The 12,700-nt window shown below is 38.0% G+C and overlaps 1 protein-coding gene across 9 annotated transcripts in view; it reads left to right on the top strand.

Moving 5' to 3' along the window:
- cmss1 (cms1 ribosomal small subunit homolog) overlaps positions 1-9,949 on the top strand; it is a 277,146-nt gene extending 267,197 nt beyond the window's left edge. For all 9 annotated transcript variants that reach the window (XM_059968623.1, XM_059968625.1, XM_059968621.1 and 6 more), the window contains 4 exons: positions 1,601-1,661; positions 3,093-3,180; positions 8,319-8,407; positions 9,757-9,949. In XM_059968623.1, coding sequence (XP_059824606.1) covers positions 1,601-1,661; positions 3,093-3,180; positions 8,319-8,407; positions 9,757-9,840 — 322 coding nt within the window. In that variant the 3' untranslated portion in view covers positions 9,841-9,949. The remainder of the gene's footprint in view (positions 1-1,600; positions 1,662-3,092; positions 3,181-8,318; positions 8,408-9,756) is intronic.
- The last annotated feature ends 2,751 nt before the right edge of the window (positions 9,950-12,700 follow it).

Raw genomic sequence — 12,700 nt, 5'->3', positions numbered from 1 at the left:
AGTACATTCAAAACAATAACATTGTATTAGATAAAAATGCCAGCCAACAATACGGTCCTCATTCTGGAATAATGTTTACCTCAAGGTCTTCTAATTCAGCGCCACAAGTATAAGCGCTTGAGTTAAGGTTTTACAAACTACGCCTAAAAGTTTTTCTATTTCTTCTTTGAAAGTCCAATCCAATTCTCCTGTAATGTCAATTATTTATAATACATACAAATTTAAAGTTAACAGCTAATTTTTTTTTTAACTGTCAACTCTTCATGAATACTCGATGGCTTACAAATGCAGATTAAATGCCATATGAATCTTTATTCACTACTGTAAGAGTTACCTTGACAAGATTGGGTCTAATGGCATATCTGGAAATTGTGACTTAATGGTGGCATTTAGACGAGTTTTGAAGCTAATTTTGCTTTCGGAGTTGCTGCCTCACTCCTGTCGAAACAGCAACTCTCTTGTCTCGCTGCTACCATTGGGCAGAAGGTGCAGTAGTCTTGGGTACCGTGCCACCAGGTTCATGAGCAGTTGTTGCCCTGAAACCTCTGGGCTCCTGGATTGTCATGGACGACTTCACTTGCCTCAGCCCTGAACTAACTGCACAGCCTGTATACTGATGTTCAGGGAATCTGCCTTTGTTATGTATGGATTTTCGTGGATTCTCTTGTACTGCTTTACTTTCCTGTGGGTGCCTACAAGAAAATGAATCTCAAGGTTATATACATACTTTGATAAATAAATTCACTTTGAACTTTGTTGCCTGTATGTAGAGTACAACAAAAAAATTCTTGGCCCTAGTTTCTTCTTAACTATGAGCCAAATTTTGCTGCATATGCTTTTTTGCCCCACCCACCAGTACTTAGAACTCAAATAACCAAATGTCCTGCACTTAGGTTATCAGAGAACTTTGCTGAATGAAAATCTCTTGGGTCTGCCAGAGCCCCATGACATCATAGGGTCACACAAGTAGATGAGAACAGGCTGTGTCCACAAAACAGCTGTGAGAAACATTGACAGAAGGCAAAGTTATACCCCTAACATTTTTGTCAAACCAGTCAACTTTTTACAGTGTTTCAGATATGTACTATTAAATAATTTTTTTTTAAAAACACAGGTATTTAAAATTTTGCCTTGCCCACTTATTACCTTTCTACCCCACGGCCATTCAAATATAATAGCTTCCAGATCCTGTGTCCAGTTGAAACAGCCACAGGGTCTGTGAGTAGGTTTTTTAAATGTTAGAGAATTCCAGAAGGCTCATCACGTAACTGCTGAGACAGGCCCTTTTGCCGACTGTGACCATGCCCACATCAGGTGATCATCCATGCCAGGATGCTTCAAGTCCACATCTTGATACTGCTCTTCGATCTAATGAAAAATTCTTCCTCAGTTCCCCTATAAGCCTGCTGTTCCATTCTCTAAACTTATGTCATTTGGTTTGAAACACCTCTTCTAATATTCTTTGTCGTTATATCCTTGATTCCTGTACGCTTAACAAAATCACATGGCTTTCAGCCCCAAGGCCTTTAAAAGCAAGCTTTAACATACTTAAGGTAGAGAGACATTAACTGTAATAGTTGTATCTTATTTGTTTTTGTAGGCTGATCTCAACTTTTAAAGGCAACTGTAAAACTTTAAAATTGTTTGCCAAGCATATAAAGGTAAGAATGAATATTATTATCTAGTTGAAGTGATAGAAATTCTAACAGAATGATGAATGTCCATTTCACTTTATTTCAGACACTGAGTGTAAGCTAGTAAAATAATTGCTTTTCCTTTGCATCTTATAACCATTTGGAAGCTTAAGCTTACTCTTAACAAAATATAAATTGAAGTGTGTTCTCACAGAGATTTCCCTCTCTCCATTTTTAATCATGAATAGGCCAATTCTGTTGCTAAAGATCACTAAACAGACAAACTAGTCTGCCTGTCCCAATCAGCTAACAGTAAACAAGGATACCAAGACTTTAATATCTATTTTATTTATCTCTTTGATCTACTTTCTCTCCAAAAGTTCATATTTGATTGTACAGATGTCGTAGATGCTCCAGTTGTCACAGGAAATCTGGGAAATGTTCATGGTAACATCTTTCTCACTTTTCAAAAGAAAAAAGAACTAATGGCTAGTAATGTTGAAAATATTATTAAAACATTACTTGACAGAGTGTGAGAGAAATTAGTTTCATTTGTGACAGACTGGTTAATTTTAAGACACTTCCTGTGTCTCTAAAATCTCCCAAAATGATGGTGACCGTAAGATACAGGAGCAGAAGAAGGCCATTCGGCCCATCAACTCTGCTCCACCATTCAGTCGTAGGCTGATCCAACTCTTACAGTCATCCCCACTCCCCTGCTTTCACCCCATACCCTTTGATGTCCTGGCTAATCAATCTCTGCCTTAAATGCACCCAATGACTTGGCCTCCACAGCTGCTTGTGGTAACAAATTCCACAGATTTACCACCCTCTGACTAAAGTAATTTTTCCACATCTCAGTTCTAAAAGGACGTCCTTCAATCCTGAAGTTGTGCCCTCTTGTCCTAGAATCCCCTACCATGGGAAATAACTTTGCAATATCTAATCTGTTCAGGCCTTTTAACATTCGGAGTGTTTCTATGAGATCCCCCCCTCATTGTCCTGAACTCCAGGGAATACAGCCCAAGAGCTGCCAGAAGTTCCTCATACGGTAACCCTTTCCTTCCTGGAATCATTCTTGTGAATCATCTCTGAACCCTCTCCAACCAAACTGGTGCTCAGACACCTCCAAATATTGAGGGTATTTATCTCAAACAGATTTTTATACTTACATTTTGTTTCATGGAACTGAGGCTTGAAGGCAAATTAGAGTTAGACTCTTCTGATGTGATGATTTGCAGTACTAGATGATGTGACCTCTATCAGAACACTAGGGATTCTATGTACTTGATGCATTTTAGATGCCAACTTGTTTGTTAGTATTAGCTCACAGCTATGTTAATTATCCTTTAGTCACTTAAGAACAAAACAGGATACTTTTCTTCAAGCATCAGTCTGGTCTGCTTTGTACTCTTAAAGTTTCTTACAGAAAGTAATTATGTTCCCTTTCTCATCCAGATTGAAGATCAGATAAAATGGCTTACTAAAGGAGTTGCCCATATTGGTGTAGGAACACCTGGGCGAATTAGAGACCTGATAGACCGTGGTAGGAAAGCCTGTCCTCTCTAATTAAGTTTGCTTTTTCAACTTCACCGTATTGAGAGTGTATTTGTTGTATGCTTAACCTCTCTTATTTAATAGCTGTTCATGCGTAACCTCTCTTATTTAATAGCTATTGCAGTTAATATTGTCAAGGTGACGATCAGTGATATTTCATGCTGCTGATCTGACTTGAGATGTAAATGGAATGAAATTAAAAAAAATACAAAACAGAAGCAATGAGATACAAATCTGCAGATGCAGAAAATCTGAAATAAAACAAAGGATGAAATAGCAGGTCAGGCAGAATGTTGAAGGGAGTAATGTGGAGTTCATGTACAGTTTGATAATATTTCATCTTCAAACAAATCAGCTGTGATTAACAATTCCTTCTCCACACTATCGTAGCCAGCACCATGACTATCTCTGTCAATCAGTCTCTCTCCACCCTGTCACTGACTGTGTCTTTGTTTTCCTGGTTACAGTGAACTGAAACAGCTGTAAACCATTCCCAGGCTGACTTGCCCTGATTGGTTGATAGGAACAAATATGCCACAAATGTTCTTGGATAAACTATTCCAAGTTAAATCGTCGTGTTTTGGGATGTAGTTGAATTTTGAGGAGTTAGTCAAAACCTTAATGAGCAGGTAATCAGTGAGTACAACGACGCTGGTGTCAAACACTGAACAGAACTATGCCAACAGCTGGACCACACTTTGAATAACCTGCAAGACTTTGGATTGCATCTTCAGACTGAAAAATGCAGCCTCCTGATGTCTTCAGTCAAGTATCCGGGATTCCTCATAGATGAGCATGTTTGTCACAGACAAGACCATATAAACATAAGAAATAGGAACAGAATTAGGCCATTCAGCCCATCAACTCTGCTCCACCATTCCATCATGGCTGATTTATTATCCCTCTCAAAACCATTCTCCTGCCTTCTCCCCATAACCTTTGACACCCTGACTAATTAAGAAGCTATCAACCTCTGCTATAAATATACTCAATGACTTGGTCTCCACAGCAATCTGTGGCAATGAGTTCCACAGTTTCACTACCCTCTGGCTAAAAAAATTCCTCCTCATCACTGTTCTAACTGGATATCCTTCTGAGGCTGTGGCCTCTAGTCCTAGATTCATCCACTCTAGAAAACATGTTCCCCACAATCATTCTATCTGGGCCATTCAATATTCTATAGCTTTCAATGACATCTCCCGTCATTGTTCTAAACTCCATCAAAACACAACCTCAAAGAAATAAGGTTGCTTTGGCAGTCAGGGTGAAGGATAATCCAAAGAGCTTCTACAGGTATGTTAAGAGCAAAACGATAGTAAGGGATAAAATTGGTCCTCGTGAAGATCAGAGTGGTCGACTATGTATGGAACCAAAAGAAATGGGAGAGATATTAAATGGGTTTTTTGCATCTGTATTTACTAAGGAAACTGGAATCTATGGAAACAAGGCAAACAAGTAGGGAGGTCATGGAACTTAAACAGATTAAAGAGGAGGAGGTACTTGTTGTCTTGAGGCAAATCAGAGTAGGTAAATCCCCAGGACCTGACAGGGTATTCCCTCGGACCTTGAAAGAGACTAGTGTTGAAATTGCAGGGGCCCTGCCAGAAATATTTAAAACGTCAATATCCATGGGTCAGGTGCCGGAGGATTATAGGATAGTTCATGTAGTTTCGTTGTTTAAAAAAGGCTCAAAAAGTAAGCTGGGAAATTATAGGTCGGTAAGTTTGACATCAGTAGGAGGTAAATTATTGGAAGGAATAGTAAAAGATAGGATCTACAAGTATTTGGATAGACAGGGACTTACTAGAAAAAGTCAGCATGGCTTTGTGCATGGTAGGTCATGTTTAACCAATCTATTAGAGTTTTTCGAGGAAGTTACCAGGAAGGTGGATAAAGGGAAGGCAGTGGATGTTGTATACATGGACTTCAGTAAGGTCTTTGACAAGGTCCCACATGGGAGGTTAGTTAGGAAGATTCAGTCGCTAGGTGTACATGGAGAGGTAGTAAATTGGATTAGATATTGGCTCAATGGAAGAAGCCAGAGAGTGGTAGTGGAGGATTGCTACTGTGAGTGGAGGCCTGTGACCAGTGTTGTGCCACAGGGATCAGTGCTGGGTCCATTGTTATTTGTCATCTATATCAATGATCTGGATGATAATGTGGCAAATTGGATCAGCAAATTTGCTGATGATACAAAGATTGGAGGTGTAGTGGACACTGAGGAAGGTTTTCAAAGCTTGCAGAGGGATTTGGACCAGTTGGAGGAATGGGCTGAAAAATAGCAGATGGAGTTTAATGCGGACAAGTGTGAGGTGTTGCACTTTGGAAGGTCAAACCAAGGTAGAACATACAAGGTAAATGGTAAGACACTGAGGAGTGAGGTAGAGCAGAGGGATCTGGGAGTACAGATAAATAATTCCCTAAAAGTGGCATCACAGGCTGATAGGATCGTAAAGAGAGCTTTTGGTACATTGGCCTTTATAAATCAAAGTATTGAGTATAAGAGTTGGAATGTAATGGTGAGGTTGTATAAGACATTGGTGAGACTGAATTTGGAGAATTGTGTGCAGTTTTGGTCACCTAATTACAGGAAGGACATTAATAAGGTTGAAAGGGTGCAGAGAAGGTTTACAAGGATGTTGCCAGGACTTGAGAAACTGAGTTACAGAGAAAGGTTGAATAGGTTAGGACTTTATTCCCTGGAGCGTAGTAGAATGAGGGGAGATTTGATAGAGATGTATAAAATTATGATAGGTATAGATAGAGTGAATGCAAGCAGGCTTTTTCCACTGAGGCTAGGGGAGAAAAAACTAGAGGTCATGGGTTAAGGGTGAAGGGGGAAAAGTTTAAAGGGAACATTAGGGGGGCTTCTTCACGCAGAGAGTGGTGGGAGTGTGGAATGAGCTGCCAGATGAAGTGGTGAATGTGGGCTCACTTTTGACATTTAAGAAAAACTTGGACAGGTATATGGATGAAAGGGGTTTGGAGGGATATGACCCAGGTGCAGGTCAGTGGGACAAATGGTTCGGCACAGCCAAGAAGGGCCAGAAGGTATGTTTCTGTGCTGTAATGTTCTATGGTTCTAAGAACTAGCCAAGAACCATCAAGCATTCCTCATGTGTTAACTCTCATTCTCTGATTCACTCTCATGATCCTCCTCTGAACTCTCTCCAATGCTAGCACATTTGTTCTTTCATAAAAGGCCCAAATCTGCTCACAATGCTCTGTGTGATCTGTCCAATGCTTTATAAAGCCTCAGCATTACATCCTTGTTCTAGTCCTCTGAAATGAATGCTAACATTGCATTTGCCTTCATTACCACTGACTGCAATGTGGGTCAGACAGTATCACGATGGGAAGACTCCTGAGTACCTGGTCAGATTGGCAAATGAATGAGGAAAGTACTCTACAAGGTTATCATAGATGGACATCCTACTGAAGGCATAACAAGTTTGGGACACCTTCATCTCTCCTGGAGGTGTTCGATTTACCCCAACCAAACCAACCACCAGTGCCAGCACAGCCACAAGCAACATCATGACAAGAAAGTGACAGCCTGTAATCACTAAAGACTAATCGCTGGCGTGATCCCCTTGTTCCAATCCAAATCAACCCTCAATTCCTACAGGTAGTTAGTTTCAAAAGGAAAGTGTTACAGAGAGCCGAAACTACCAATGCCTATTGGTCAGCAAACTATCAATCCCAGGCTGGCCTTCACTGATTGATCATTGTTCTTTTCAACGTCTCGAATGTTCTTGGATAAACTATTTAAATTCTCATGTTTTAGGATGGTTGGGTTTCGAGATTTTTGTAGTTGCGTGGTTTTACTGAATAAAGAGTTATTTTGTGTTCTGGCATGTCCTATCTACTTTGTGGTAGCAGTACAGTACAAGACATTAAATATAAATAAATAAAACATAAAACAATTTTCTATTTCTCTCTTCCATTATTTATTTATTTTTATCTTCTGTCTTGGACTGCACTGTTGCCACAAAACAGCATACTTCATGACAGACTTTATGTCAGTGATAATAAACCTGATTCTCTTGATGACTTAAGTCCAGCCGAAGGGTTTCGGCCCGAAATATTGACTGTATTCTTTTCCATGGATGCTGCCTGGCCTGCTGACTTCCTTGAGCATTTTGTGTGTGTTGCTTGGATTTCTAGCATCTGCAGATTTTCTCTTGTTTCTGGTGCTACCCATTGTCTCCACTCTTTATATGCTCTTTCTTTACCAACTGTCCTTAGACTTTTTCTATCTCCATGCTAATGGCGGGGGATCATTGATTTAGTTATATGGGGGGAGGGGTTATACATTATGCTGAAGGTGGAAATGGGTGGCATTAAAGGAGAAGGGAAGGAGAGAACAGCAATAAAAATTATGAAGTTAGAGAGACATAGATCACAAGAGTTGTAGTATGGATTGGGTAGATGGAGGGAGAATGTGGCAGATGCCAGGAACTGTGCTTAAGGATGGTGATGTTATAGAATAATATCATTGACAACTGGGGAGAGGAGAAGGAATCCCCTGGGAATAAATGGGAGGATATCATCTTGTACAGAATGAAGCTTTAGAATAATGTTGGTAATGAGATTAGAAGGTGTGCACCAGTTTGAATGAAGTTGGCGGGAATGTATGAGATTGTGAAATTAACATGTAGCTCTGGGGAAGATGAGAAAATTGCATTTTTTTAACTTCAACATGTACTTACAGGTATACATATGTGTATGCTTTTTGCAATCTGTACAAATTAAAGAGTATTGGCTCACAGAAGATTCAACTAACAATTCTTGTAATCAATTTGAGGTTTAATACTTAAGACGTGTCAAAATTGAAGTATAATTTTATCTACTGTATTTCAAGTTAAGACATGTCCATGATAAAGTTTAGAAGTGTAACTTTTATATGCTACTTTTCCTTTAATTGATGAATATATTCTACCTTTGTGGCTTTGTGAACACGTCGTTTTAGATCACTCTTTCTCATGTTGCCACTGAAACGTAACCATATACTAACAAGGGTCAATTACGGTAAATTTGATTTGCTTGAAAATTGAACCATCAGTTCAGTTTTGAGATGATTATAATCATAACTAACAAATATAATTTTTTTCTCTGGTTGTCCAGATGAACTAAGTCTGCAGTCTCTGAAGTATGTCATCTTTGATTGGAATTGGCGTGATCAGAAATTGAGGAGATTAATAGATATTCCAGAGGTACTTTTAATTTATGGGATTAGCTATAATTTATCATTTTTACATATTTTATTTATACTTATACATATGTATAAAATACTTGATATGAGTTTAAATATTATTATAATTTAGTCATAATAATTAATGTTTAACAGAATTAAAGATGGCATAAAATGGAAATATGTTTGTTCCAACTCATTGACTGTAAATCATTTGAAGGTGCTGGTCATGTAACTAGACTTGTAATGGAACTTAACATCTGATATATTTATTCAACCAGCACTAAATTGTGGTTTGATTTATTCTTTCATTTTAATTGTAACTGATTGATCTATCCACAGCAAATGAAACAAAACTAAGATATTTAAGATTTGCATGTTGTCTGGAGAATACATCTTACATATATAAAAATAAAGTCTTTGCCAATGCATAACTAATCTAATGTAGAAGTTATTTTTACAGAATATTATACAAAGGAAATGTGCCTTTAAATTAGTTTATCAATTAAAATTGACTAAATTCCACAAAGATGTATGATGCACAATCAATTTACCAGATTAAATCTGAGGAGATAACAATAAGAATTTACTGTGAACAAAGGAATGCATGAAATAGATGTTTAGGTAGAACAAAGAACTCCTTGATCCTGCTCTGATCAATTAGCTGATCTGAACTTCTCTATTAATCTTTAACCCTTTTAGATTAATACTTTTCTTTCTCTGTCTTCAATGAAAAGTGTGGAAAGGTTTCAGTCTTCTCAATTCCATTTTAAAAAACATCCATTATTTTGAAATTATGCCCCCATTTCTAAATTCCTCCATATAAGGAAATACCCTCTCTTGTCAAGCTCCTTCAAAATCTCATGTTTCAATTTCACCACCTTTCCTTCAACTTCAAATTGCTCAGCTTTTTCTCACAAGTTAACCTCTCTTCCCTCAGTATCAGCCTTAGTCGATCTACTCTCAACAGTTTTCAGTGTAATACAAAGTCTGAAATAGATCATGTTTTGTCTCCAAGAACATCTAGGATTAATAAGAATTATTCTATTTGTTTTATGAACCAAACCAATCTTCATCAGCTTCCTGGGGTACTACAGAATTGCCTGCGAATGTCTGGTTTAGATTTCAAAAACTTGAGTTTTCTACATTGGTATATGCACTGTAAGATAAACATTTTCTCTATGTATCATTCCCTTCGGATATATACATGGAATTTGGATTAATCTTTTGCTGTATAATCAGTAAATAATTCTATTAATTATTTTGTTATTAGAGTTAAATGAGCTTTAGAAGCAGATAGGTTCTGATCTTATACAGAAACCGACTATTTTGAATGTTATTTGGAGCTAAATTACATTCTATATATTGTAGGTGAAAAAGGAAACATTGAAACTACTGGAGACAAGTATCATCCCAGTCATTAAAAGTGGATCTGCGAAACTAGGCCTCTTCTGACATCATTCAATTATGATGGTTCTTGGTTTGTTTGTGTTTAAACAGTAAAATGACATTTGGGATAATTTCTTAGTTCAGAATTGAATAAAATGTATATTATTCATAATAACTTGTCTGATTTTATATTCTTTTTGTGCTTTGTAACAGTGCATTTTGTTTTAACTCAAACCTCTATTTTGATATGAACATTTTAAAGCAATGCTTTAAATTAAGTTCAGGTGTAAGATAATTTCAAGCATTAATGGTAATCATCAAAGTATTTAGAAGCAGTGTCAGTGCACAATATCACTGCTTTAAACAAAATGATTGTTACGAACCCCGTAACTGGGTCACTTACCAACAAAGATAGAGAGGTCTGTTGAAGTCTGATGATACTATTTTTAACAGTATTTATTAGTAAAAATACACAAAAATAATATCAATGCAAATATACAGATAATATACGTCGTCAATACTAAATCTAAAAGTGCAGGTATAATACTAATCAATAAGAAATACGCTCTATCGTTGTCTAGGGGATAATGTATTGTCCGATGGAAATATAAAGTTCAATCAGTTCATGCAGGCTGCAGCCTTTGGGTTTGCAATGGTTGGAGAGAGAGAGAACTTTGGGAGAAAAATTTGCTGATTCCTTTTATGATTTCGATCCTTCAGAGTCTCGTTGGTGTGGCCATTCACTTATGGCCTCTTCTTTAGCTAAGCCGTTCTTCCATGGTGAGCCCGCAAATCCCAGGCAAAGGGAAAGGACGCACACGAGCCCCCACCGGCTGTCGCTATTAAGCGCTGTCACGGGATTTCTAGCGTTTCTCCTGGTGCGTCTGAAGGGGTTGTTCCCCAGACCCTCTTTTATCCTCACTCACGGGGGTCTCAGATGTCAATTAGGTTGGGATGATGCAATCCCTCAACCAGCCCATTCTGGTCGTCCCCTGAGGGGCTTCAATGAATAGTACAGTACTCAATACACAATTCCTTCTCCAAGAGACAATAGCCGTTATCAGTGGGTTTGTTTCGCTGAGGTCAGGACACATTCCAAACCTTGTGGATTCTCTCTCATTTCCTGGGTCCCAGACCCGAATTAATAGCGATCTTGCAATTCTCAAAAAGGAGGGGGCGACTTTGTACCCTTCAGCCCTTCAGAGTTGTGGCACATTCGTAACATGATTAAGAGGGTAAAGTAGGTTAATATTTCTGTTAGTATTATAATTTTTTTATATTCAAACCTGGAGCAGAAAAATTTGCAAATCTAAGTTCAAAGTATATTTATTATCTAAGTATTATTCCATATACAACATTAAGATTCATTCATCGGTGGTATTGCATTCAGTTGTAAATTTATGAAAAATAAGACCCTATTTCATGAAGAATCTAATGGAGAGACAAAGTATTACTGCTTATAGATGGTTGTGACTTGCTTTACTTTACTCTCTGTAAGTAAACAACAAAAATTCTCAGGCAAAGCTAAAAAATGGACTGATCTGTTTAACTGTGGGAGCCTTCCTGCATTCGAAAGCCAAAACTGCTAATTATTTCATTTTGAATGGTTATTGCATTAAGATTTTTTTCAATGAAAAATTGAGTTGTAAATAATTTTATTCAAGTGAATACAAAACTGAAGATTGGATTGTATGCATACATCTACTTGGATAGGAATAATACTCATTTCTGCATGCAGTGGTCAAAATTGTTTTTTAATTGTGAAACTGTGTAAGTACAAATAATGTGTATTGCATGTCAATTGAACCCTGCTGAATGAACTGAAAAATATTTAGCCTTTTTGTTTTCCAACTGGCAGGTAATCTTAGGTAGCAATTAATGCAGCTCAATGCTGTGTATTCTGTTGCAATCATATCTAGCCATTCTGTGACAGCTGTTTCCACATGCTGATTGAAGTCATAACTACAAAACAAAACATGGCTGCTCGGGAGAAAAGGCCATTTTCTAGCCATGTTTGAGATAAAACCACTCTGCAGGTGGTTATAACATGTATTTATACAAAATATCAAAAAATGCAACCATTGATATGCTGAGAGTTATTTTTCTGTCCAGACCACTCTAGAGGGGTACTGCAATATACAGCAGCAATGTAAAGAATTTTAGTGATGGTGTGGAAATAAGACCTTTGCCCAAATGAACCATGCTAACCATGGTGCCTACCAAATTAATGCCATTTGCCCACGTTTGACCCATATCCCTCTAAACCCCTCCAATCCATGTACGTATCCAAATATCTTTTGAATGTTGTTATTGTACCTGCCTCAGCTTATTCCATATATGCACCACCCTCTGCATGGAGGTTGCCTCTCAAGTCCCTTTTAAATCTTTCAAAAGATATAATACATGTGTTATTTCCACTCACACCAATCTTACAAGGGTTTCAGCCAGTAACCTACTCTCGAAACTGCCTAGAATTTCCTTACTGCATAGTCCTCTATTTTTCTAAACTCCATGTACCTATCTTAAGAGTCTCCTAAAACTCCCTATTGTATCCACTTCCACCACCGTCACTGGCAGTGTGAAAAACTCACCTCTGACAGCCCACTTTTACCTACTTGTAAGCACCTTAAAACTATGCCCCCTCGTGTTAGCCATTTCAGCCCTGGGGAAAAATCCGCTGGCTATCCACACAATCAATCCTCTCATCATCTTATATACCTCTATCGGGTCACCTCCCATCCTCTGGCACTCCAAGGAGAAAAGGCCAAGTTCACTTAACCTATTCTCATAAGATACACCCTCCAATCCAGAAACTGAACACAGTATTCCAAATGGGATCTAACTAATAAAGCTGTAACATTACCTCACGGCTCTTGAACTCAATCCCATGGTTGATGAAGTCCAACAGATCGTATGCCTTCTTAGC

The sequence above is a fragment of the Hypanus sabinus genome, chromosome 4 (assembly GCF_030144855.1).
Source record: "Hypanus sabinus isolate sHypSab1 chromosome 4, sHypSab1.hap1, whole genome shotgun sequence".
Taxonomy (NCBI): Eukaryota; Metazoa; Chordata; class Chondrichthyes; order Myliobatiformes; family Dasyatidae; genus Hypanus; species Hypanus sabinus.
Note: the sequence above shows the minus strand (reverse complement) of the source record. Positions and strands in the feature narration are given on the sequence as shown.